The 25,161-nt window shown below is 51.4% G+C and overlaps 6 protein-coding genes across 6 annotated transcripts; 2 read left to right on the top strand and 4 right to left on the bottom strand.

The window, feature by feature from the left end:
* Positions 1-568: 568 nt before the first annotated feature.
* On the top strand, positions 569-5,002 carry TrAtP1_005641 (uncharacterized protein; the record flags this gene model as incomplete). Its single annotated transcript, XM_014089168.2, has 3 exons — positions 569-1,204; positions 1,262-4,759; positions 4,835-5,002. 3 exons carry the CDS (start codon positions 569-571, stop codon positions 5,000-5,002), a joined length of 4,302 nt encoding a protein of 1,433 aa, XP_013944643.2.
* Positions 5,003-6,046: 1,044 nt separating this feature from the next.
* Positions 6,047-9,276, bottom strand: TrAtP1_005640 (uncharacterized protein). The gene is made up of 2 exons (XM_014089169.2): positions 9,147-9,276; positions 6,047-8,989 (listed from the first exon to the last, which is right to left on the bottom strand). Exon 2 carries the CDS (start codon positions 8,445-8,447, stop codon positions 7,104-7,106), a length of 1,344 nt encoding a protein of 447 aa, XP_013944644.2. The 5' UTR covers positions 8,448-8,989; positions 9,147-9,276; the 3' UTR covers positions 6,047-7,103.
* Positions 9,277-10,597: 1,321 nt separating this feature from the next.
* Positions 10,598-13,697, bottom strand: TrAtP1_005639 (uncharacterized protein). Its single transcript, XM_014088920.2, has 2 exons — positions 12,991-13,697; positions 10,598-12,899 (listed from the first exon to the last, which is right to left on the bottom strand). Exons 1-2 carry the CDS (start codon positions 13,142-13,144, stop codon positions 11,515-11,517), a joined length of 1,539 nt encoding a protein of 512 aa, XP_013944395.2. The 5' UTR covers positions 13,145-13,697; the 3' UTR covers positions 10,598-11,514.
* A 2,082-nt stretch (positions 13,698-15,779) lies between these two features.
* Positions 15,780-15,962, bottom strand: TrAtP1_005638 (uncharacterized protein; the record flags this gene model as incomplete). Its single annotated transcript, XM_066112800.1, has 1 exon — positions 15,780-15,962. The coding sequence occupies one exon, from the start codon at positions 15,960-15,962 to the stop codon at positions 15,780-15,782; it is 183 nt and encodes a 60-aa protein (XP_065968886.1).
* A 5,484-nt stretch (positions 15,963-21,446) lies between these two features.
* Positions 21,447-21,755, top strand: TrAtP1_005637 (uncharacterized protein; the record flags this gene model as incomplete). The annotated part of the gene is made up of 1 exon (XM_066112799.1): positions 21,447-21,755. One exon carries the CDS (start codon positions 21,447-21,449, stop codon positions 21,753-21,755), a length of 309 nt encoding a protein of 102 aa, XP_065968885.1.
* Positions 21,756-24,859: 3,104 nt separating this feature from the next.
* On the bottom strand, positions 24,860-25,096 carry TrAtP1_005636 (uncharacterized protein; the record flags this gene model as incomplete). Its single annotated transcript, XM_066112798.1, has 1 exon — positions 24,860-25,096. The coding sequence occupies one exon, from the start codon at positions 25,094-25,096 to the stop codon at positions 24,860-24,862; it is 237 nt and encodes a 78-aa protein (XP_065968884.1).
* Positions 25,097-25,161: the final 65 nt, after the last annotated feature.

Raw genomic sequence — 25,161 nt, 5'->3', positions numbered from 1 at the left:
GCGGCTGGCCTCCAATAGCGGCGCACTGCCAAAACTGTTTCTTCCTTTTTCTACGTGCCTCTTTTAAACCTCAACAGCCCGCCATTCCTCGTGTCGACACCGCTCCAAGCCCACGAACCAGAAAGCCGCATCTTCACTCGATTTCAACCTCGACTTTCGCTCCCTCGTATCGCTACAGGGCGCCTTCCATTTTGCGATAATAATTTTTTTCTCCCATTCGGATTTGCACCGCATTGCACGACTCTCTCCTGGCTCTTTGCCTGCGTTTTTTTCTCTCTTGATCCCCGACTTTCTTATCCGGAGTTCTAGGGAGGACCCTTATCTGTCCCTGTGCGCTTGCGCCTTCGATTGTAAGACACAGTCTCCACATGCAGACCTGATACTATCGTGAGCCCGGCGCTTTATCCGCGAACCGCACTCCTGACACGGGACGGCAGCCAGAGGCGGCAGAAAACAAACATCAGCGACCGAATCGACCCTCCCCCCCGACTCTTCTCTGGTCGACAAACAACAGCCTTGACCTGCATTCGATATATCGCCAGACGTGGCCAGTCGACGCCCGCTGGCCATGACCCCGACTGCCCAAAGTGGCGCCAGCAGCCCGCTCATTGCTGGGGCGTCACCAATGCAGAGCGACGGATTGCAGAATCTGTCCGACGATGAACTTGCAGCCTCGAATCTGTTGCACTATTTCCCTGCCCCGGACGACCTGCAAAGCTTGACAAGCCTCGGGCCAAGCCAGCAAAAGGCCTTTTTGAACCCACAGGAGCTCATCGCCAACGTTGGCTTCCCCGACTCACCGAACGGCTCGTTACCAGACTCTTCCTCGGACTCTACCGCGTCCATCCAGAGGACAGGAAGCGCCACGTCAACGCAGACACCAGTAATGACAGGCATGACAACGGTCGACGAGTTGGACGACAGCATGGATTGGAGAAACCGGCATATGCCCGGCTCCAACGACCACGACTCAGCCTTGCCCTTTGTTCGCCAAGATGAATCCTTGAATCTCATGTTTCCCAGCATTGACAATGACGGCGAGGATGCCCTCATGAACCAATTTAATTTTCCATCAGCTTTTCCAAGAAATTTCGACACCATGCCCAGCAGTCACATGAACATATCTTCTCCTAGTATACCTAGCACCGAGACTAATACTTCGGCCAACGTGGATCTACCGAATGGACATCAGCAAAACAACTCAGTACGTGAATGCAACTTGGATAACGTTGCTCGTCCAGGACTAACAATTTCCCCGCAGTACTCAGCGACATCCGCAGGAGGACGAGCCAGAGAGGCGTCGCGAGAATTGTCGCCAATGTCGAGCATGGTTGCCAGCCATGGTGGATCGCCAGCGGGCACCGTATTCAACATTCCCTCTCCATCTGGTTCTAGGTGGGCGGCATTGCTGAACTCTCCGCCAAGCATCTCGGATACACTGTCCAGCAATCCCAATTTCCAAATGCCATTTCTCCAGCCTCCATTATCACGCTTCAATAATGACAACACCCCTTTTAGCGAAAATGTTAACAACATCGGCTACTTCGACGGCTTTCGCGGGCACGATACTACCACTAACATTACGAAACCCGCTACATATAATTTTACCCAAGGATACGAGCTCAAAATCTACCCGACACCGACCAAGTCTCGCGTGGAGACGCAGATTCCCATCAAGATGGCACTGAGTCCGCTCCCACCAGGCATCACCAAATTGCATTTGCCACCCCACACAATTTCTAAACCCAAGCTCATGGCGAAGCCCGCTGCGCAAAGGTCTCCCGATACCCTCGAACTCTTCGTCAGCTTAGTTTGCACTAGCGCCATGGAGCAGAAAGAGGCGAGAGATAGGGCTTTGGAGAGGGCCGCTACGAATCCTCAGGACTACCTCCCGGATCTGGATGACGACGAGAACTCTCCACAGCGTGGAGGTGAAGTTCGCATTTGCGCTGGCTGTATCACAAGAGAGCGCAAGAGGGCGGCGAGGAAGAAGGTCAAGAAACCTGAGGAAGATAGGTTGTGGAGCGCGGATGAGCACCGCCGTGTCGTTGTTTTCAACACCTCGGAGATCAAAGATTGGCAGCCCATCAGTGCTCTGGACAACAATGGGCGGCCAGAACAGAACCGACACGCTCGCGCCATGCAAGTAGACGCGCCCATGCGAATTGCCTGCTACTGCCGCCACCATAACGAAAAGGCCGGCTTCAATGTCATCTTCACCATCAAAGATTGGAAGGACAAGGTCATAGCGCAGGCCATGTCGAAACCCATCATGATTACTGACGATCACAAGACCAACTCAACGACGCAGCCGGCAATGTCAGAAACCGTTTCGAGCTCTGCGCTGCAGCAGTCCATGGATGTAGACAATAACCTGGGGATGCAAACTCAGTCGGGCTCTCCCATGGCATTTTCCCCTAATGGCCAGGCTGCCTCCTACGGACCACCGTCCAGCAACACCGCCGTAGGAGTGCCTGGGCGGCCCCTATCACGGCCTCCTTCGCCCAACCAGGGCGGACCTGCTAAGAAGAGAAAATCGAGTGCTTCTGGCAGAGTTCCCAATGGCTTAACCATGACGCGTATGGATGTCTCCCAAAACATGCCCGCTCAGAACAATATAAACCAGCACGTTTCCGCCGCAACCTCACCCTTCTCACCTAATCCACACAGTTTCCCGACGCCCGAGGCAATGTTTGGCACCATGGTCAACAACCCCCAAGTCCCGTTTACGAATGGATCTACCACGCCCAACGGTAACGACCAGCCACCATTATTCGGCAGTAGACGTTCCGAGAGCATGGATAATGTGTCCATGGCCCAGCTTTATTCTGCTCCGACATCTAGCCATCCCAGCCGTGCTCCTAGTCCTAGCGGGCTCCGGAATAGCGTCAACTCTGCATCGCTTTTCCCACAGCCCATTGGCCGTAGCCTTTATGCGATGCCCCCTGCCTCAGTAAACGAGCAGCTGGCAATACCCATCATCCACAAGGTTATCCCTAACGAGGGCCCAAAGGTGGGCGGCATCGAAGTTACCGTGATTGGAGCTTCTTTTGTCCAAGGACACGAGGTTTGGTTCGGCGGCGCCAAGGCTATTACCACTACCTTTTGGGGACCGCAGGCGCTCGTGTGCCTCGTGCCTCCTTCTGCGGTTGCGGGCTCCGTGCCTGTGACGATCGGGCGGCAAGAAGCACTTGCTTATACCCAGCCTCAGATGTTCAAATATATCGATGATACCGAAGACAAACTGATCCGTACCGCTCTTGCTGTACTGGGCCACAAGATGTCCGGCCGGGTTGTCGACGTGAATGAGCTTGCGCACAGAATTCTAAACAATGGCGGCCCAGGCTGGAGCAATGGACCATCTTCTGGTGGCTCAACAACCGGTGGCTCCGGCTCCGGCTCCGGCTCTGTATATCACCAGGCGGCGCCTAACGAGACACACCTGGAATCTCAGCTTCTCAAAGTTCTTGACCTCATCGACTTGGATGATAGCCCTCATAGGACGCAACTGGACCTGAAGGGATCCTCTGGCCATACCATGCTGCATTTAGCCTGCTCTCAGGGTTATCATCGTTTGGTTGCTGCTCTCCTCGCCCGCGGCGCAAGCCCTTATGTCCGCGATAGAGGTGGCTTCACTCCCTTGCATTTCGCCGCTCTCTATAATCACCCAGAAATCGCACGACGACTACTGCTTGCCAGAGCCGACCCGACAATCCGAAGCTTATCGAGCCTTACTGCCGTCGACGTAGCTCAGTCGAGAGCTGTTGTTCGCACCATTCGTAGCACGGCAAGGCACAACCGCTCTCGCAGCGGAGGATCTCTGCGGAGCACTTCTAGCAGCGCTGCTTCTCTGCGCTCGCTGTGGGAGCCATTGACCAGAGCTCAAACTCACGAAGAACCCATCTCTGTGGATCCGAGCGAAGAGAGCCCCGAATATACAACTGATGACTTTGAAGACGAAGACTCGGATGATAACGACCTCCTCCAGATGAGACGACCAAGCGGCATCGCACTAGACAACGGCGTTGTACTAGAAGAAGTTGTTGCTGCTGCTGCTGTTGATGATGCTAATAACAGTGTAGCAGCGCAAACCACAGCATTGGCGGCTGCACTCAAGAACCAGGTCCAAGAGCAGCTTCAGCAGTTCCAACAGCAGCTTTCCCAGCAGCTCCAGAATTTTACACACCTCCCTCAGATTCCTCAAATGCCACAGATGCCACAGATGCCAACGTTTGCCGGTATGCAAGCTCTGCCCGACTACCAGGCCTACCTTCAGCAAGCGCCTTTTATCCGCAGGGTCCAGCAGCTGATGCCCAACATGACCGGCAACCGCCCGGATAACCAGGGCGACAATGAGCCAAAGGTAGACGGTCGCTGGTGGGATTTCTCGTCGTACATGAATGGTGCATCGGCGGCCCCCCCTGCTTATGCAGACATTTACCCTGAAGCGGACAGGGACAGGGACAGGAAGATTCGGTCGGCGGCTCAGGCGGCTCTGGAAGCAGAGGCTGAATTGAAGTACTCGAAACTATACGATCAGCAGCAGCAGCAGCAGCCATTGGTCACTGTTGCCAAGCAGTCTGTCACTATGGCTGGAGCTTCGGTTGCGACTCCAGCTGGGCGCAGTACCGAGATTCCGGAGATCCTTGAGATTGGACGCAAGCACGCCATCACCAAGGAGCAACAAGAAAACTTTTTGCGGGCTCGGGAGCAAAAGTTGAAGAAGATTAGCAACGATCGAAACCTCTTCTTCATTTGGGTAAGTCATCAGAGAAGCCTTCTTTTTCTGTTTGTTATCGGAAACCTATTTGCTAACCCATGATTCCTCCCTTAGATTCCTCTCCTACTAGCTATGATCTGCGCGCTGCTTTATAATTGGTTCCCTGGGCTTTTTGCTTTAATCTGGGACACTATCCGGGCTATTGTTGTAGCTGGACGTACTTTTGCATCGCGTACTATTCGCGATCGATCCGCTGATGAAATTCGCGCTGGCTTAACATGATGGCGACTATGCTGTTGATTCCCCCCGTTTTTTTTTCTCTAACTCTTCTTCATTCTTTCTTTTTTTTACTTGCCTTGGGATGATGGCGGATTGGCGCACAAGTGGAATGAATTGATATCTCATTCGTTTCTGGGAATGAGTTTGCTATGTTTGAGATGGTTTTCTTTTTCTTCCCACATCTTATTGACGACCAATTTGGTCCTATATGGAAATTGTTGTTTCACTATTACCTTTATTAAAGCATCTCTTATGTGAAACATCTTTGTCAAATTTGTATTATTTCATTCGCTTGGCTTTGAGACAGCGGGTTATATGGGAACAGCATTTGTGATGGAAGAATGCATGGATATGGATATGGATATGGGATTTCCTTGATTCTTCTTTCTCTCTTTTTTCTTCTTCTTCTCACACACGCCCTATTCTCATGCTTATTCAAGTTGTCTGGGCCGTGAACGAGTCGCCCTCATTCCGCATGAGAAATAGCAAGGGTGATGAATTCTTCCTATTTTTTTTTTATATCTACCCAAAATGGTTTATGGATGGCAAAGATCGGATGGGATTTTGGGGAGGAAATGCACTTGGTATAGACGGGGGCTGTCTGATGGAAGGGGGTTTGATCAGAGCAACTGATTTTGTACCCGAACTGGAAGATATGGTTTGGTTTCTGTTCTTTGCTTAGGATGGAGATCATGAATGGGATAATCTCCGTTTGTGCTCCTTATTGGACTCTTTTTTTTAATTCTTCGTATTTTTCCGTCTGCCTTTAATTCTACGTATGGTGGATATGATGTTTGGACAGTATATGGTTATATAGACAGGTAGTACTAATTTGGTGATTTAAATTTGGTTGCCAAATTTCAATGGAAAAAGATCTATTATCATCTAAGGAATGACAGCCGTTACTTTATTTTCTGCTTTTGCTTACACGTAGCTGAAGCTTCACACGTCAGGTGAAGCCTGGATTGTCTTTGGTATCACGGCGAGCTTCCTCAATGTTGTTTATGGGCATTTACAGCACACAACAACTGGCACAGCACAAAGATTGATGTAATGTCTCTTGTCATTCATAAAATAAGTTAATAAAAAAAAGCAAATACCCTATTAGTACAATCACCCCTTCCTTTCCTCGTCCCCTCACCAAAGTCATTATCTCATTCATCAAAATCTCCTTTTTTCTTTCTTTTCCCGGCCCTTCATTCTCCCCGTGTCGTATTCGATCAACGTATTACCGTCGATGCTTTCCGTAGAGGGATTATAAACCGGCTGCGGAATAGAAAACAAAATTGGAGATCCGAATATGCAAACGAATGTCAAAAAAAAAAAGAATAGCAACGGTTTCCTTTTCTGTGTCTCCCTTTTGCAAATTTGTGAACTGAAAATCAAAAAATTCAAAAAAGCAAGCAAAACAGCTGTCGAACAAGAGAAGATCAATCCTAAAAAGGATAGGAATTTCTCAGTAAGAAGGAGAAGAACGAAATGCCCCCCCTTGTTTCTGCGCCATCATTTTATAGTGACAAGCAAAGGAGGGGCTTTTCTTTCTCTCATCTTCGCCTTCTTCCATCGTCTCTCCCGTGAACCTGTTTGTAGTATTGATCCTCTTGCCTTGTTTCTGTCGCTGCTTGCTGCGTATTGGCACAAATGTCGTCAAAGTCGTATATATACGTGATTTCTCATATATTGTTCTCCTTCTGTCGTGACACATAAGGTAACAAAGCACAACGTCCCCTTTTGCAAATGAAGACAATGTTTTGTTAACAACGAAGGATAAAAAAAAATACCGTCTGTGCTGCTGGGAAGCAAAAGACGGGTTGTTGGATCATTACATCGGTTGTTGAGTTTTTTTGTGTGTATTTTCTTCCATTTTTTTTTTGTTGTTTTCTAGAGATTTTCTGGTCGCCCTCCGAACGGATGGGGTATATGTGAAAAAAATAAGAGTTCGATAAAAATTCATATCATATCTCGTGATAGAGAGAAAGAAAATTCGTTAAATATTGAATCCCGGATGATTCAAGAACAAGCAAGTTTTGAGATGAAAAAAATGTGGTTCCGACAACGCCCGCAACAAAAGTCCAGTAATAGTAGTTAATGCGAATAGAAGTCTTCACCGTCTCAGCCCTCGCCAGGCCTGTCCATTTTCTCGATCTTCTCCAAAGGCATACTTGGCGGGAATGCTTGGAACACCGGGGATTCCTCGGTTTGCATTGGGAACCACTTTGAGAGCCTCCGCTGCATCAGCATCAGCCTTGCCAGCAGCGCCAGCCTTGGCCGCAGGCTTTCTCGGTCTCAGGGCTCGAGAGCTCTTAGAACCAGGACCAATGGCCCGAACACTATAGACGCTGTCACCACTCTCTCTCCACGATGAAGTAGAGTCAATGGAGCTTCGGGGTGATGAGCCCGCAGATGATGGCGCTGCACACAGCAAGTGAGAAGATCGCTTGCTATGCTTGGAGTCTCGACTTGATGCGCTGTGGCTATGATAGTGATGGATCACCACAGGCGTGAGACCGGCGTTGCCTTGGCTTTTTCGACGATTTGATCGGCTAGCCACGAGTTTCCGCGTTGATTTAACGGTACGAAGAACGGGAATAGTGAAATCTTTAGAAGTACTCTTACGGATCTTCTTGCGCGCTTCTCTAGGAACTTCGGTGGGCTTGCTCCTCTCATCCCTATCATCCCTCTCGTCCTGGTGGATCAGGATATCGTTGTTGTTGGTGCTTTCATTTACAGTCCGTTTAGTGCCTCTCGAATCAGCACTCGCCGGGGTCATGGCGCCCAAAGACGTCCTATTACTCCTAGTACTCCGGGGCGTTTTAGGTGTTTTAGGGGTAGTGTTGAGAGGAAATTTCGGAGGCGGAGGCAATGGAGGGGGAGCTTGAAGAGCCTGTTGTCCTCGCGGCGGCGTTGACAAATTCGTCGGGACAGAAAGCATCTGATGGCTGGCGCTGGTTGCTGGTCGCTTTGCAAAACCGGGCGGAGGAGGCTGTCGGGTAGACTGAATGGCATGAGAAGTGAAGAAGCCCGACTCAACCAGCAAATGATAACTCGCCAAGGCCTCTTCTCTAGTGGGCCTGTCGTCGTAAATATTTGCTGTTGCGGGCTTCTTGGGCGGGGAATCGGCCTTCTTCTTTGGCTGTTCAGGGGAGGGGGCTTCTTTTTTGAGCTGGAGCCGACCTCGAACGCCATCCCAGACTTTGCCCAGCATGCCCTTTTTCGACGGAGAAGACGTGCTGGTGCTCGGAGCGACACTTGGAGCGACACTTGGTGCAATGCTTGGAGCTTGAGACAGCCATAGCTGAAGCTGACGCTGGGTATCTTGTGACCGGCGAGCGTTTCGTAGATTTAACTGATGCTGCTCCAATTCCAACTCGAGTGGTCTCTCCAGCGATTCAATCTCCCCAGGACCAAGGAAGGAGTCTGGCGGCACGGCGGACACGCGGTCATTCATGGAACCCTCGTGAAAGCGGCTGCGGTTCTGCGGCGCCGTGAGGCCCCTCGTCTTCGGGGGGGCCCATTGCAGGCGAGCGGGTGAAGCAGGTGGGTACGTGTATACGAACGCAAATAACGGAGAGACGACGGGGATCAAGGATCAGTGATTCGAAGGAAGAGGAGCGTCGGCCGCAGATGTCTGATTTGCGGTGTTGACGACTGAGTGATGGTATCAAATAAAAGGACAAGTCAAGCAATCAGACAGCGTTCATCTCCGACATCAAGGGCCTCGTTGTTTTCTCTCGTCTCTGCCGCCACCACCAGCGAGGGATGATGTTCACTCGCTCTCGGCACTCCAAAACAATGGTGGTACGACCAAACAACAACAGACCAAAAAACCAAACCAAAACACGGACCAGCACCCTCCCTTCTGGATGGAACGGGGGGAATGCTCTCGCAGTTATACGCAGCAGGTCGTCGGTCTTGTTGTCTCGCCGGGCGCTCGGGGAAATTGGGATGCACTCCGCAAGACTTTTTTTAAGGTTTAATGAGGGATCGTAGCTGGGGCCATGGTTAGTGAGTGCAGTTTAGCTTGAGAAATCATCTGGTGTGTATAGTATGGTGTGGCGCTGATTGTAAGAGAGATCAACAAAAAAGGGAGATGGTGAAGACGGGGGGGGGGCCTTTTTTGTCCTCTTTTGCTCTTTTTACAACTCACAATCAATCTGGAATCCGGGAGGGCGAGTCTCGTTCTTCAATCTGGATCTGAGAGCCACCAGAGAAGAGACAGCAGCGCCGCTGGGCTAGAACGGGCCCAGTTTCTGCACTTGCAGATGGGATCATGTACGTTGGCGGCCTGGGGAGCAGAAATGCGCCCGACTGTTTTGTTTTATGTATGGCTCCCGCTGCTGGCCCATTCACACCGTAGGCCGGGCATCCTGGCTGCACGTGACGGTTGTCGTGGCAACGCACAGGGATGGCCTCTTGACGGAGGGGTCTGGCAGGGATCGGGGCCGGGTCGAGGCAGGGATGTTGATTGTGCTCCCCCGTACTCGTATATTGCTAGCAGCAAATAGGACGGTGGCCGAGCGAGCTAGCAATTACAGTACAGGACCTGCCGGCGCCTCCTCCGTGCTGGCTGGCAGCATCTGCACGCTGCACGAGGGTCGCATCGAAGGGATGCTGAAGAATCCGCAGAGACAACGGCGGCTAAATCTGCATGTGTCTACAAGTATCTCCATCTCCTCGCTACTCGTCACTCGCTGTGCAAACGAGACAACAACGCCATCAAAGGTAAAAGACGTAATCAGCTGGATTTGAAGCCCCAAAAAATAGGGAACCGACTTTCCTTTTCCTTCGCGCCAGCCACACAATTATATACCCAGGTCACAAGAGAGAGTAGCGCATCCAACCCTGGTCTCTCACCTACTCATTTTAACGGGCCGTACAAGTAAAAGAGCCACTCTGTACTCGGAAATACCCTCACAGCTCGACCAAACTGAGGGTAGCATTTCACCAATCTCCTCTCTCTCTTTTTTTTCCCCTCATCCATTCTTTTCCTCCCACTCTTTTGAGGGTTTTTAGTTGTTTATAAATGATCTCTTTAGGCATCTCGCTCCGGCTCTCTTCTTTTTAGTCTGAAGCAAGTAGAGAGTTTTTTATACAAAGTTATATTACTTGGGTCGCGGCAACTCCCTGGCAGGACTAGCACTACGCTCTGCGGCTGTGCTGGCCTGAAACGGGCAGAGCACGAGCTACAGTGCTCAGTTACTGAGCTGTGTGATATATGCTAGAGTTATTCAAGGATTATACAATTCTACAGCGCATTATATATCGCATTCTAGTTTACCACAAGTCACAAGGGGGGGGGAGAAAACTGACCCCCGGATTACTGGAATCGTTCTCAGGGCCTTCTATGCTTCTATTGTAATAAATATCCCGCCCATCCAGAATTTCAAAATCACAACGCGCTTTCTTGCGGTGCCTGTCAAGAAGTTTGTGTTGGTGAACCGTTTTATTTTTTAATGAAACTGATAAAAGACATGTGTCCTAACTCGGATATTTCAAGAAAGACACAAGAAAGACGACTGCTATTGAACCAACTTCGTTCAAAGACACCTCTGCACCTTGCACCAAAAGAAAATCAAGGAAAAAAAAATTGTATTGTTGCTGTACTATTCAAAACAAATGGACAATCAAAGTTTCCCAAAATCTCCAGAGTTCCCGTCCGTCAAGTTTTCCCTTCTCATTGCAAACACATCCCAGTACCATTACTAGGTCTGCATGAAGCCAAGCCGCCATGAAAAAAAAAAAAAAAAGCCTAAACAAATCTTCCCTTCACATTATCCAGCATTAGCAGACTGATGTTGAACCCAGTTTGTAAAATGGAAAACATAATAGGAGATGGTAACGACGATAATAATAAGATATTGGGAACATTGTTCGCTACAGAAAATATAAAAGAAACAACTACTTGTGCTAATAGGTTGTATCATTCGAAAAAACAATAGATATAACAGAAAAAAGGTCCGTCCAAAAAAGGCAACTATAAAGAATGATAGTTACAGCTAAATAGTAATGCCGCCCAAAATTAACACTAGATATAGATGCTGAGTTCAACGTAGAGCGTAAAATGGTAATCTCATCGTCTTCACGTCTCTGTTTTTCCTCGTTTCGGCAAACTATGCGTGGTGTAACCTGTTGGAGGAAAGAGTAAAAAATAAACGTGATATATATATATATGTATATAAAAGCGAAAAAAAAAAAAAAAGTTGCTGTGTTCTGTCGAGCCATCTTGCTTTATAAAAGCTTCAAGCTGCTTGTCGTGCCCCAACTCCGTAAATCACTAGCCCATTCATGTTGCCCTCTTGCGAAATAATAAAAGAGGTATTTAGTAGTCGACACAAGCCCCAAAACGCCCATGAGAAATCTATCACACATCAAAATAAAATGCAGATGATACTCCAATAATTTTGAGTCACTCATACATCGGAGTCGAGTTTGCAGTATGCCGAGGGGTTTATATCTGGTATTGGTTGAAAGTGACAACGCCGATATGCCCGTCGGCTCTTGAGTAGACACCCTGATCAGGCTCGGGGGGTGACTCCACGGTAACCGTGACTAAAGTGAGCATCAAGTTGCCGCTGGCCATTGTACAACGGCTTGGTGCTCTGGGAGAAGACGTAGTCGTGCTTTCTCTTGCCTCCTGTCGACATCATTGGCGGAGGAGGAAGAGGCTCTGTCTGGGCCTCGATGGGCGGCAGGGGCGACACCAAAGACGCAATTCTAAGGGGCGCCAAGGATGATTGAGCCGACGACTCTCGTCTAGGCAGCGGCGGAAGAGAGGGTGCAGAGTAGGGTGCCGCCGGCCCAGAAGGAGCGTAAGGAGCGTGCGAAGGTCGCCTGTCAGTTGATGAGTATGGGTCTGAGGGCCGACTGTCGTAAACGGCGTGTCTCATGGGCGGAATGGGGGATGGGCTAGGCGCAGGAGGTCGAGCACTGTAATTGTACGGCTGCGAGTCTGCCTTGGCATATGGAGATGGCGAAGCTGCCGTTGGGTATGGCCCAGTAGGCGTTGCAGGAGGGATCGGAGCGCTTTGCGGCTGGCCATACGGGCGAGGAGGAGCAGGCGCTCCATATTGCGGCACTATTGCGTCGCCGAATCCAAGATGGCCAGGACGAGCAGATGGCGGTGGAGCGTCATAAGAGGGAGGAGGAGGCGGCGGCGGCGGCGCGTGGTGCATTGAGGGAGCATGGTAGCTTTCAGCAGCAGATGGTCGTCGTGATGGCTCCTGTGGCATATAAGGCGCGCGGTGTTCGCTCGCGTTGCTGACGGATCTGGCCCGTAGGCCGTGAGGGTCCTCGGCGGGAGCCGGCGTGACGGTGCGACGCCGAGCATACTCTTCTTCGCGTCGATCATAGCCGCTACCCTTGCCGTCACGCTTCCTCATGCGCACATCGCGGCGGATACGGACTCGGCATCCTTGGTCGGCAACAGTCTTGCTGAGGGGAGTGCTTTCCATCAGTCCAGGGAACTTCTTGGCGCTGAAAACGTTGAAGGGCTGCGTCTTGATTTCCATTCTCCAGTCAACACCTGGGGGAAGATCGGATTCTGTAGGCTCCAGATCAAAGTCCTTGGCCTCCTTGGTCGTTTCGAACAAGCTGAAAGAGAGGCGGAAGTAGCCCTCGTGTCGGACGGAGAGATCGGGGAAGATGAAGTATCCAGCTTCAGTAGGTCGGTCGAGATAAGCCATGCCAGACGCAGGAACACCAGTCAGGATGGGAGGGTTGTTAGTGGCGCCATTTGGGACACGGCCATGGGCCATGGGGCGGGCTTGCTCCAAGCTCGCATAAAGGAAGAAATTGGCGTTGTAGTCGAAAGTGATGTCCTTGCCTTCTTCAACGGAAGGGTCCTCGATAATGCGAAGTTCAACAACAGGCGGCGGATCAACAGGTCGTCGGTCGCTGTTCGCTATGAGGGAGTGAGCAAAAAAATGGCCTTTGCGAAAGAAGAAGAGGGAGAAGAGTGAAGCATCATCAATCTGTCACATCCAAGACCGTACCTTTCATTCCCGAACCACAAGCGCGGGCTCGCTCTGGCTGCTGCAGAACCGTCAACTGGTACCAGAGGTGACGGTTCTCTCTAGTCACGCGGTGAATGCGCTGGATCATGTCCCGCTGGCCTGTTGAAGAGGCCACACTGGACGGCGTCGCCATGATGTTGCGTGGAAATGTAATTGATTGAAGAAGAATATGGAGTAGATCAAATGAGAGGCTGCTTGGTTGTGTTAGTGCTACAGTTTAACTTGGCCGCGATAGATTAGGAGACCGAGGAGAGGACAGCAGCTGCGGCGACAGAGAGAAGAGACATGAGTGTGCAAAAAGAAGACAATGTAGCTGTGCCTGCTGAAAGAAGAAGCAACTCACCTTTAAATGACTCGAGGCAGTCTCCGGCCGCCAAACCGTCAGGGCGGGAAGCAAGGAACCCGCTGTTCAGCCCAGGACTACAGTACGCGGGTAGTCGAGAGTCGTATAATCATGTATAGCAGCGACAGCAGGTTGTATCGAGAGCGACCGAGATGGTGGTGTTGTCCTGTATCCGTCGTCTCTGGTCTCGTCTATCGTCTCTCAGGCCTTGGGCGATTCTCGAGGTTGTGTGCTTGAAAGGTGCAAGAGGAGAGAAGCCAGCGGGAGGACGAAAGAAGTGGATGTGCGACCGTGTAGGTAGTTACGGCCTAAGAGGTGAGAGACGCTGGCAGGCTGGCCAGGGCTGGACAGGCGCTGCGACTAGAGCCAGAGCCACATTTAATGAGGGAGGGCCCCGGGAATCTGGGTCTAGAGGAGCGGGTCGCAGCTGAGGGAGCCTGGCATGTCCAGGACTTGTGCCAGGACCAATCAGGTAAGCCTTGGCCGAAAGAACGCGAAGGGTTTCGTTTTTTTTCCTTTTTTTCTGCTCTGCTTAGAGGAGCGTGGAGAGGGGTGGCTGGCTGCTGGGGGGTGGATGGCGCAGAGCAGATGGCAGAGGGGTGGAGATTGGAGAGAGCCCGGATGGCGGTTGGGTTCGTTCGGGAGGAGAAACAGGAAGGATCGTCTCCCCAGCTTCTGCTTTCTGGTACCGCTACCGAGGGCCTGTCTGGGTTGTACGGCACGAGCACTAAAACGCCCACTCGGAACCGCTGTAATGCTCGTGCCAGCAGGGAGTTGCGGGTACTTGTGCCAGGACGGACCGCTCCTGGACCCTGCCGGCAATGTACAGTGCTTGTACTGTGTACGAGTGCTGCTGCCGGACGGACTGCACCTATTAATGGGACAAGCTAGCCAGCTTAGTGTAGCCCGGGTCCCTGTTGGGATTGCTGTCTGGTGCTACAGCACAGCGCCCTGGCCTAGGTAGAGTACTTTGCAAGCGACGAGACAGACTGCTGCAGCTCACCACACCAGCCAAGTACAAGTACCGTGCTTCATACAAGTCTGCTCACCAGCACGGGCACACATGGGAGCACATGAGAGGACGCAGAAAAGCCAAAAAAGAAACACGCTGTCGCTTGGGCTTCGTGCTGATGAGAGGCTGCAGCCCTGTTGACTGGAAATCCATTGGTTGCGATGCAGGCAGAGGGGGGTGGCAGGCTCGGCTTCTCCACGCCCGGCCTTTTTTACTTGGTTCCCCAGCGGGTTCCAGACGGTCGGTCGCAGCCATGTTTGCTTCGCCAGCAGTGCTTGTGCTTGTAGCTTTTTTGACAGCGCTGATGCTTGTGCTTGTGCTTGTGCTTGTGCTGCTGCTGCAGCAACCCCCGTTCCCGTGTTTACCGTTGGGATTGAAAAGAAGAAAATCGGCGGCTTGCGCTGCGGGCAAAAAGAAGGAACCAGGCAAGCGAGCGGGCAGATGCATGGCCTGAGTCAGGCGATGGGCTGATGGCATGAGCAAGGATGATGTGCGATGTACTGCAGTGCTTTCTGGGCGCCTCCTAGAAAAAAAAACGAGATGAATGATCAATAGAACAAAAAGAAGAGAAAAGTCGCCGGCCAAGTTTAGGTGCATGTACCTGCGGAAGAGGAAACGCAGCGCAGGACAGGCACCGGCTGCCACGCTATTGGTGGGCAAGACACCAAACCGCAGCTCAATGATCCATCACAGGCCCTGCGGTGCTGGACCGTAGCACAGGTACAAGTACTGTGCCTGCACCACGCGTGTGGCGTACTAACGTAGTGGATGGCACAGTAGTGGCAGTGGCAGCACCTCAGATCAACTTGCCGCTCCGCAAACAGCAATGCCGCTGCTTGCCCGCCAAAGTGCACAGAATTGGCGCCTTCGAGCCACCTGCACAGTGCACTTACCAGTTGTCCCTGGCTGATCTAGAGAAAGTACCTGTACGAGCACAAGCAAACAAAGGTACTCACTCACTCACTTACTCACTCACTCACTCACTCACTCACTCACCACACATTCAATCCGCCCAGAGGAAAGCCAGACGGCTCCACTACCTGTCACTCCGTCCAGGCAAGCAAGCAACATCAATCCAATAATGCAGGCCTACTCGATATCACTACTATAGAATCATTGCGGCTTCGGTGGCGCAGACCGGGCTGCTCTTCGAGAGACCGCCTTGCAGTAGCCGGCTCAGCTGGGTTTCCCCTAATGCTAGTTAGTTTTCCCTCAAAGTCCGAAGCCCTGGCAAAGAAAAAGCAAAGAAGAAGGGGAAATAGTGCATCCATATCCCAGCAAGAAGGAGAAGCACGAGGAAAAGAGGCGCCAGCCGCCGATGGCTTGGAATCTGTAGCGTGCGCCATCTCCCTTGGGCAGAGGTACCTACCTACTGTACTGTACTGTACTGTACTGTACTGTATTTCAATGCACTCAAGCCTGGGACCAAAGGCTCTTGGCCCACGCGGCGCCGTCGAGGGCAGCCAGAGCGTGCCTCGCGTTTCCTGGCGACAAGAACCTGGGCCACGGAGCCGGGGTGTGCGCCACGCATCCCAAGGTTTCCCATATTGCGGTGGAGCCTCCGAGCAAGGGACGGGCGTCTCGCACGACTGCCATTGGCACGGCTTGCGGGCGAAAAGGCGTCGGTGATACCAGAGCCGCTCATCGCCTGTGCGTTCTGACTGCGCTATTTTGCTGGGGCTGCTGGCCGGATGGTACTCGCTGGGACTGGCTGGGCGCGCACCCAGGGTTTTGGAGGGGGCACGGCCAGGCGCCGTGAGTGGCCCGTGCTGGGCAGGCATCCTGTTGCCGGGATTGATTGTCCACTCGCTCTGGCGGTCCTTTGCCGAGTGAGATTGATGGGAGCGCTGTTGGATGCGCCAGTGATTTGCGCTTGGCGGGCAATGGGGAGAGCGATCCCACGGGTCTGGCACCGGCCCTGGGGACTGACTGGCCATTGGATGGTGTGTCGATGGAACGGAGGCCCGTTTTCTCAGCAGTCATCTGGCCCAGCTTCGTCGAGTAGGCGCATCAATGGCATTGTTCGTAGCTGACGGCGTGCAGCAGGTCTTCTCGTGCTAGTGATGCTCGATGACACAGGGCCGGACGACAAGCCAGATCGCCCGGCCACCAAGGTAGGTACCGGGTGGACAGAGAGACGCCGTCTGTGATACAGCCAGCATCCGCATCGGGTAGGCTGCCTACTGTGCCATGTTACCAGCTTGGCCATACTGTACAGTAAACCTGTGTACTGGTACTGGTACCGGTACTGTACCACGCACAAGTGCTTTGCTTTTCCCTCTCCTCTTTCAACGCCTCGTGGGCGACTGGAAGTGACCTGAACAAGCCCCCCGGATGCTGCAGCGTCCGTCCAATCCCGGCATCCCGTTGCCTGCGTCTCAGGTCTAGCCCTCAGATGCCCTCCATCCATCGTATCCATCTCTGCCCTTCTCGGCCGCAGATGCATCCAGTACGAGACACTGACAGAGCAAGCTACTGCTAGGTAGCTAGCAACAGCCGCCAGCTAGAATAGCTTGAATACCCAGAACCCCGTTGGATCTGCTTCTGCTAAGCAAGCTTGACCACTCGGCCGACGCCGGCCCGTCATGGGTCCATCTGCTAGTCGCCAGCCCTTTCTCCCTTTGCCTCTGCCTCCCTTTTCCCTTGCTGGCACATTTCGCAGAATCCTGGTCGACTTACCAGTTGTGGTCAGTAGTGCTACAGCAATCTCCATCCATCGTCAGCCTAGACTAGACGCCCCAGTCTTGTCTTGACACATGGTTGTCCCGCCCTATCCACCTCGATAGAACAACAACGGAGTATCGTTTTTTTCTCGCTGGCTTGCCATCCCCCAGAGACCCGTCGCCCATTCATTTGCCCATCCGTGACTAAGATCGCACAGAGCATCCGTTAGTCTGACGCCTTTCCAAGTTTGTGCCTAGCCATCGGCGGTAGGTGATTTTCCCTCCCTTTGGGCACCAGCACAGCAAAGTCGCACAAGAGAAAGGAGAGGGGAGCTTCAGCCTACAGTACTTGTACTATATGCATACCCGCACTTGTACGAGTACCTACTGTACGTTGCAGCACAGTACAGTATAAACAAGGCTCGCCAAAGAGACAAAATGAAAAACTTGCCGGGGTATATGGGGGCCGCGAAATGGACTTGTGGATCTCGTGCTTCGGTCCCATACGAGGCACTGCCGTGTCGGATCATGCAACCTGACATGTCATATGTAGGGCCATTTACGGGACATCCACCTGCAGCAGTTGTGCCACGCTTTTTTGACGCACTCATCCGGTAGCGCCTCTGTGCCTTGGACGTCTCTCCCCTAAAAGGTCACGCATTTTGCTGGGTGCTACCTCGTACGAGCACTTTTGCCTCTCGGGGCATGGTGACCTTGAAACCCCCTGTAAACTTGCAGGAAGATCATGTATATACTGTACAGTACCATCCAGTTCGTTCCTACCAGTAACAAGTGACGCATTTGAGATTTGCCAAAATGGTGACACAGCTTGTTGCTTGTACTTGTGATCAATCAGTCAGGCATGTCGTGGAGGACACGGTATTGCTGTGCGACCAGTAAGGCCCGGGGCATTTTGACGTACAAGCTGGTGTAAACGGGCCTCTTGTACAGTATCGCGTTGGAGAAGCAATATACCACGGAGCATGTCCACATGCTATTCCTGCAGGTCGCTGTATTTCCGGTAGACGAGCACGTTTTTCTCACGAACATGCTGTAAGAGTACTTTCGCCTGCAGCGTCAACTCCTTCAAGGCTGCGGTCTATTTTCATCGCCACTGGCAATGCCTGCACCAACATGCTACTGGTCGACGCTGGTAATCGCAGCTCTGCCAATGCAACCCTCCACCAGCGGCTCCCCACGCAAATACCGTCATAATCGCTCTCTGTACCCCGTAAATGTTATCAGGCGAGGCAAGGCAAAAGCCCCGGAGCGCGTCAAGAGGCAAAAAAAAAGAAGCACGGAAGTGCTCCGAACGCTTATCGTGCCTTTTGGACGGCATGTGCGCTTGGTGGCCTGAGCAAACCTAAGAAAAGAAACAAGAGTAGAGGCACAGGTCCGATGGTGCTCTGCAGATGAGCAGAATGCAAGATTCCGTACTCGCGCAGTACATATGGCTATGCTGGACACCACCATCGCCAGTTCGTTTGATGTTCTTGCTCTGTATTTCCCCGTCAATCCTGGACGCCTCCATAATTTTCCCCGCTGAGATTGATCTGCAGCGCGGCTGGCTTTGTTCGCAGGACTCTCGACGAAGCTATTGCAGGCGATATCAGACCGATGGCATCATTTTCACTGCAGCCAGTAATCTAGTGCTTGGTATGTACATTAGTACCGAGTACCGGACTGTAAATTCGAATTTCTTGAGGCAGGGTCGTGCAAGGGTTTGCAATGGCGTGAATAATGGCTTGTCCCGTCGAAAGCTCTGTGTCTGTGCTCCAAGCTCTATATCTGTGTAGTACTTTGTAAGAATATGCATCTCGAAATAGCAGCAATGTCTACCATCCATCCAGGGCACACGGCCAATAACGACGAGGCTGCGTTATCAGTAGCTGCCACACAAAAACAGCCATCTTATTCCTTCCTACGTACAAGTACGTCTTTACTCCTGCAGCGCCGTGTAGGTACTTGCAACGCTACAAGCAGGCTCGTCTCTATTGCACCGAAAATCGTACCTGTCTGTCTGTTTGGTGGACCTTGCATGGCCCCCGTTATGGAAACGCAGACATGATCGGCCCCAGAGCAGGCACCAGGATACAACGGAAGCCACTCCGAAATTAGGTGGGTTTCAAACGTCCATGTTTTCCTTTTCTTCTTTTCTTCGAGCCACGACAGGCTCCAATCTAGCAAGCGAGCCGTTACATGCCACTCCATGCCATGCGTTTAGTGCTACATAAAGTTATCAGGACCACGCGGCATCCGTGAGCGAAGGGATGGACCTGGTACATGCTGCAAGGAAGAGGATTTGAAAAAGGAAGCGTTTTTTTTTTTTATAATACAAATGAGACATGTTTGGATACCGGCCCCGTTCCCGGTGCTCAGGCATGTCGTAATTGCATGGGCAGATGCAAGTTACGGGTTACATCGTACTCGTTTGGACGCACATCAAGAGCGAGAAAAGAAGAAACTGATTTGAGGCGCAAGTACTTGCTCTCACCTGCGCACTGCGCACTGGCAAGGGGCTTGTTCCTACGAGCGTGCTGCTGCCGGCGCGTTTCTGCTACACTTGCTACTGCAATAGATGCCCTGTAATGATACAGTACGAGGCTGCTGCAGAACGTCGCTGCCTCGGCAGGAAACACACGAGGCTCCAGCTCGCAAAGGCAAGAGCATCAGCTAGCAGTGGCAGTGCTCCTATTGTCTTGTTCAAAGGAGGTACATGCAGTCTGTATGCTCCTGCCATTGTATTCATTTTCGTGTTAATGCTTGCGGCAGGAGGTGCCCAGCCGAGGCTCTTCTTCAGCCGTAGCTTCCCCTTCTAGAGATTTTTAGAAATGGAAAGAGAAAGGGAAAAGAAGAAAAACTCTAGCAATACCCTTGTTCAACTCTTTCATTTCCTTGCTCATTCATTATCATCCACGATATCCTTGCTGTCAGATGCAGCGACGAAACGGTTTTCCAGGGGGGGCCAGATTCATTCTATTTCAATCAAGGATATGCTTCCAGGCGGGTGCCGCACCGCTTCAGCATTGGATGAAGGTCAGCAACCCGATTGGGCGTGTCGGCCGAGATCATCTTGCGGCCCTTTTCACCAGATCGCGTCCGACTTATTAGCTTCGCACCCCCTCCAAGTCTTGCTGGTCCGAAAGCCCGTCCGCGTGTGGTGCTGGAACTGCTGGAACCGCTGGAATGCTACCCTCAGAGCCACCCGCAGAGCCTATCAGCGTCGCCCGGCTGCACACGACCGCTGTCCCGCGATGGCCCTGCCTCGAACCTTGGTAGGCGGAACAGCAGCGGCACCCTCGCCTCTTCCAAGTCTTGGGCTCCGCTCCACCGTCGCCTCTGCTCAACTCGTCGGGCCAATTGGTGTCTCGCATCGTTGCGCTATACTTGTACAGTACAGCACGGTAGACTGGCGAATGGAATAGGCCCTGTTCGCAGGGCGGCCTGTCCAAGTCTGTGCCCTGCGAGCTTGCCCCACAGCCAAGTCTTCTCGAGGTCTACTCTTTGCAAGTGATTGCTCATTTACTGATCACGGCTTGGCTTCCAAGAAGCAGGAGAGGTATTAGTCTAGTTTGGCTGCTAATTCTGATCGCAGTACCTTGAGTATAGGCCTACGTATCATTACAGCCCAATTTCGACGGGTTTGACTGACAACCGCTATTGACGGTAGTTGATGGGAGTTGTACACCAAAGTACTTCACCACGAGTCCCCGACTGCGTAGCACCAGGGCTCGCAGCATGGCACGATGACCTACCAATTTGCCTTCTCCAGCCTGGTCTCCTTTGTACCCGCGGCACGAAGCGTCTGAGTAAGTAGCGGCGACACTCCGCAGCCACAGGCTGGCCAATTCGTAGTCCCAAGCCCAAGGTCGAGGTTTCGGGCGTCTACACGCAGTGCCGACACCGTCGATACCAAGTCCATGGAACTCTCTCTCAGCTGAGCATTCCAGCAAGCAACGCGGCTTCCAACAGCCCACCAAACGACTCGTGCGCCTATTCGCCACCTGGCCAATGGATAGCGAGGTCCCCAGCAAAGATCCTGTGACCGGTCGCTGGTACTTCTGCCAACATGGCGCCCAACAGGCAAGTAAGTGGGGGGGTTTGTTCGCACAGCTCTGTCTAAGTGCACCGGCGCAAACACGCCAAAGAGTCTGGAGATGCTATTCTTGCCCTCTCGCCCACTGCCGACGGCACACGCCAAAGTGGCACCATGCTTTGACGCAGGCAGTTTTCATGTTGGTCGCAAAAAGTTGTCGCTGCCGGCTTGGCCGCCCAGAGCACGAGCATTGTGTCTGATCAGCACTAGCAGCGTCACTGTATCCGGTATAATCGTTGAGTTTCAACCATTGAATGGCTTTGCTTGCTGAGTCTGTGCTTGCCAAGGCTGGCATGTCCTGGGTGCTCATATCTGCAGGCCATGCCGCCGTCAGATGGTCAAAGCTGCGGGCTCGATTGGCATCATAACCTGCCCTTGGACATGTGCATCATCGTTCGTCCTAATGCAAGCTTGCAGCCCGCAGATCATCCAACTCTTGTCCAGATCTGTACGGGTAGGTATATGGGGTATCGTCCAGAATACTGTGCGCGACCTACTCCCATTCCTCATACTCAGACACGTTTCCAGCACCAGACGGCTTCTAGCTCAAGAAAAGAGCAGCTAATGCAGATCTGCTCAAACGCTAGCACTAGCTGCAACTCTAACCTCAGCTGGGACACAGTTCCTTGAGCATTTACCAGCCACTCAACTCAACCACAAGAAAGTTCACATCCAACCGCAGTATCCATTGGTTTCTTACGAAATCCACGTGGAACGCGCCCAGCTAGGAGCCGGGACTGAGCTAGACCACACGAAAAGCCAAGGATTGATATTTCATTAACATGACCAAGGACCGCCACTTATTATGCATGTCTCATTCATAGCGTCGTTCAAGGTTTGCAAGTTTCCGGCCCCCTTCTCATGTCATCTAAGGATCATCCGGGAACTTTGTGGCACACGAAGCGGTGGTGGTGGCTGGACTAACAAGAACTGTTGGTTGGGCGTATCGTCCAAATGGGCGTTTCTGATTCATCGAGTCTCCTAATGCTGGTCGCGAGAGCCGGCTTTGCGTGTCACCGCCAGGGCAATTTCGTCTCTGGGGCACATGGTCCTAACGCGGAATACTCCTTCAATCCAATGACGAGGAGAAAAAAGCCAGCCAGTTACTTTTGCGAATCAATTTACTCCATACAGCTTGCCCTCCTTGACCGGCACCCAAAGCCCACAGACAACATGGCTCTGTTGGTGTATCCTTTAATGGACTTATACTAGCTTGAGACATGGCATATCTCGCCCTTCTAATAGTAATAGGTACCCGGAGATTCAGAGACAGGCGCTAGAGCCGCGAGTTCCATAGGAACAAACAACTGGCTCACATTACCGTACCCCCCCTCCCCCCCGCGATGGGCTGTTTCATCTGTTACCATCTGTCAAGTAATACAAAAGGTGCTCCACAAGTGCTATCAGGATCTCCAACACCCGGCTTGGTGCCAGCAAGAAGTCTCAGAGGGCTCTGCGTGTCTAAGAACATGAAGTACCTCACTGCTACTGCCATCACCTTGGGAAGTAACTGAGATGGTGGCGGCGGCGGTGGCGGCGGTGGTACAAACAGGTCTCCCTACGTCTTGTCTCCAACTGTTGGACGCAAAACACTCCGGCGATATGCTGCCTTGACTCTCTTTGTCTTACCTTTGCGTTTGCAGCCTTACATGTGACTTGGCCCCCCCTTTTCGCCCTGTGAACACATTAATCGTTACAGAGTGAAATCTTGCAGAGAGTCTTATCTTGGGGCTGTTGGCTGTGCCATCTGTCTTCTAACCCAGACTTCTTTCGCTTTCTTCTTGATCGGCAGAGCTACACCTCTTCCTAGCAAGCCGCATACCTGTGCACGAGCCGGCGATGCCCATCCTCAGCCCCTTTTCCAGCTCTCTGTCAGTTTCAATATTAGATCGAGGTTTTATCGCAATATGCTATGGCCTAGATCGTTAAAGATGAGACGTGATTCTTTTTCGGCAAATTGATCTGGAGTGTCTGCTAGTGTGAAACTGCTGTAGATGGATGGTTTGCTCATAAAGAAGTTGAGGTTTCAAAAGTGTGGGATGTTTTTGGTCCACGCTTACTATGTATCTTGAAATCGAAGTTGTGGACTTTATGAGTACAGTATATGGTCTGCGCGATGAGACGAGACACTGGTCTCGAAGCTTACGGATGAGGCTAGACATCAAGTTCATACCGCTGCTACGTGTTGCTAATATTGGCAATGTAGGTAGTACCAGATGTCTTGGGGGCGTATCTCCTTTGCCTCTTTCGAGTTGAGAATAGCATCAATTTCTGTCTCAGTGAAGAGGCGAGTAAATTTCCCCAAAGAACCGTAGTGACATCGTTCTCTCTCTCTCTTTATGATTACACTCTGCGTCCATGGCTCATTGAAGAAATCACTGTTGGCTCTTCTCCATCTTCATTAACAAATCGCGTGCGCGTATATGCGTATGGGTATGGGTATGATCCTTTCTTGTTGCTCCGGATTCTTCTTTTTGCCTCCCTGCATTAGGCTTATTTCTTTTTTTTCTTTGAAGACACACGCGACGACTCAAAATACCGCCCGTGAATAAGCGTCGTATCTCAATTTGGTGTTGTAGTACTAGAGCCGTTTTGCTTTCTTTTTTTCCTTTCTGGAATCGGGGGGGGTGGTGTTGGTTGGGTCAATGTGTGTTTTCTTTTTTCCTGTTGGTGACATGGTATATTTTAAAACTTGCAGATTTCTGACAGGGGGGGTTTTCTGTGCTTTTTTAATCAACGAACCAACGCAAGCATGGTATTTTTGTACCATTTGAGATAGAATTTACATGTGTCGGGTCCAACGTGCATGACTGGGAGGGGGGCTATGCTTTTTGTCGAAGAAAAATGTAAATAGTATAGAGAAAAGGGGGGGTGTGAGTGGTATGTGTAGTGGACATTGTGGACGTTCGTCGAGGAAGTGTGGTTGTATAGGGTATGAGGAATAAAAATAGAAAAAAAAGACGTGAAGATGTGCGAATTAGATTTCCAATTTATAGAAATGGGCTGTGTTTGATGTGGGCAAGGCATCTTTTTACAAAGATTTTGTGAATTTATTATTGTGAATATGAGGCGATCATTCTTTTTTCTGAGGCCATTCGTATCAAGCTATAGACCAGTCGCCTTCCAGTCGTTCGCTATTTGTTTCCGTCCTCAGTAACTCAGAATCTCTTTTTGAGATTGGACACCTTTAATATACGGCATGCCCACATGAACCAACATCAGGGAAAATCGAACCCAAGGTAAGCAACTACCCTACTCTAGTCCCAACTTCACAAAGCCTTCAGACTTGATACTTCAAATAAAACCAAGAGAATGTGGAGTGCAAATCCCAAGAAAGAAGAGAAAGAAGAACAAAAACAAATTCGCTGTTATCATTTTTGAGCAATGTAAAATAGTCGCTTCATAATAAAACATACCCTGTTCCACCCCTTTCCCCTTTCTTCGCGTTTGGAGTTTTTGAATTATAAAAGCCGTTACTCCCAATATCCATGCCCATGTCATAGAAGTAAGAATACCAAGAGTGATAAGAAAAAGATAAAACACAAGAACGGTATCAGAGCAAATCCAAGAGTAATTCCCCCCCTCTTTCATCTTCATTTCACCTTCGTTCTCCCGTCACTGGCATCAATTGAATCCCAGCCCTCATCGGCCACCCACTGCCATTCTTGCTCGGGCGAGCCGCCTCTCCTCGACGTCACTCAATCATCGAGGGCTGTTACTGGTACTTGTACGTATTAGCTTCCAGTTTCATCACCACCTGCGAGCCCGCTTCCAGCTGCGGTTTCATGTTCGTTTTCATTTCCACCCTCATTTTCGCTTCCACCTGCGATCATGGTTGCATCTCCATCTTCATTTTTGCCCTCGTTTTCGTTATCAGAGCCCCTTGCGGTTTCATGTTCAACTTCAGCTTCGCCTTCAACAATGACGTATCCATCTCCATCTTCGTCTCCATCTCCATTTTGGTCATCCATCCTTACGGAACTCAATGAACTCAACGAGCTCAATAGGGCTGGATCATCTTCATCTCCGACATCGA

Source organism: Trichoderma atroviride, chromosome 3 (genome assembly GCF_020647795.1).
Source record: "Trichoderma atroviride chromosome 3, complete sequence".
Classification (NCBI taxonomy): Eukaryota; Fungi; Ascomycota; class Sordariomycetes; order Hypocreales; family Hypocreaceae; genus Trichoderma; species Trichoderma atroviride.
The sequence above is the reverse complement of the archived record's forward strand: the minus strand, read 5'-3'. Positions and strand labels throughout refer to the sequence as shown.

What these genes read in the sequence shown, in the direction of transcription:
- TrAtP1_005640 (XM_014089169.2), bottom strand. Translation starts at nt 8,447, where the DNA reads ATGAATGACCGCGTGTCCGCCGTGCCGCCAGACTCCTTCCTTGGTCCT.
- TrAtP1_005639 (XM_014088920.2), bottom strand. Translation starts at nt 13,144, where the DNA reads ATGGCGACGCCGTCCAGTGTGGCCTCTTCAACAGGCCAGCGGGACATG. An exon ending in TTGTGGTTCGGGAATGAAAG is followed by an intron (nt 12,900 to 12,990) that starts GTACGGTCTTGG and finishes ACTCCCTCATAG; the next exon opens with CGAACAGCGACCGACGACCT.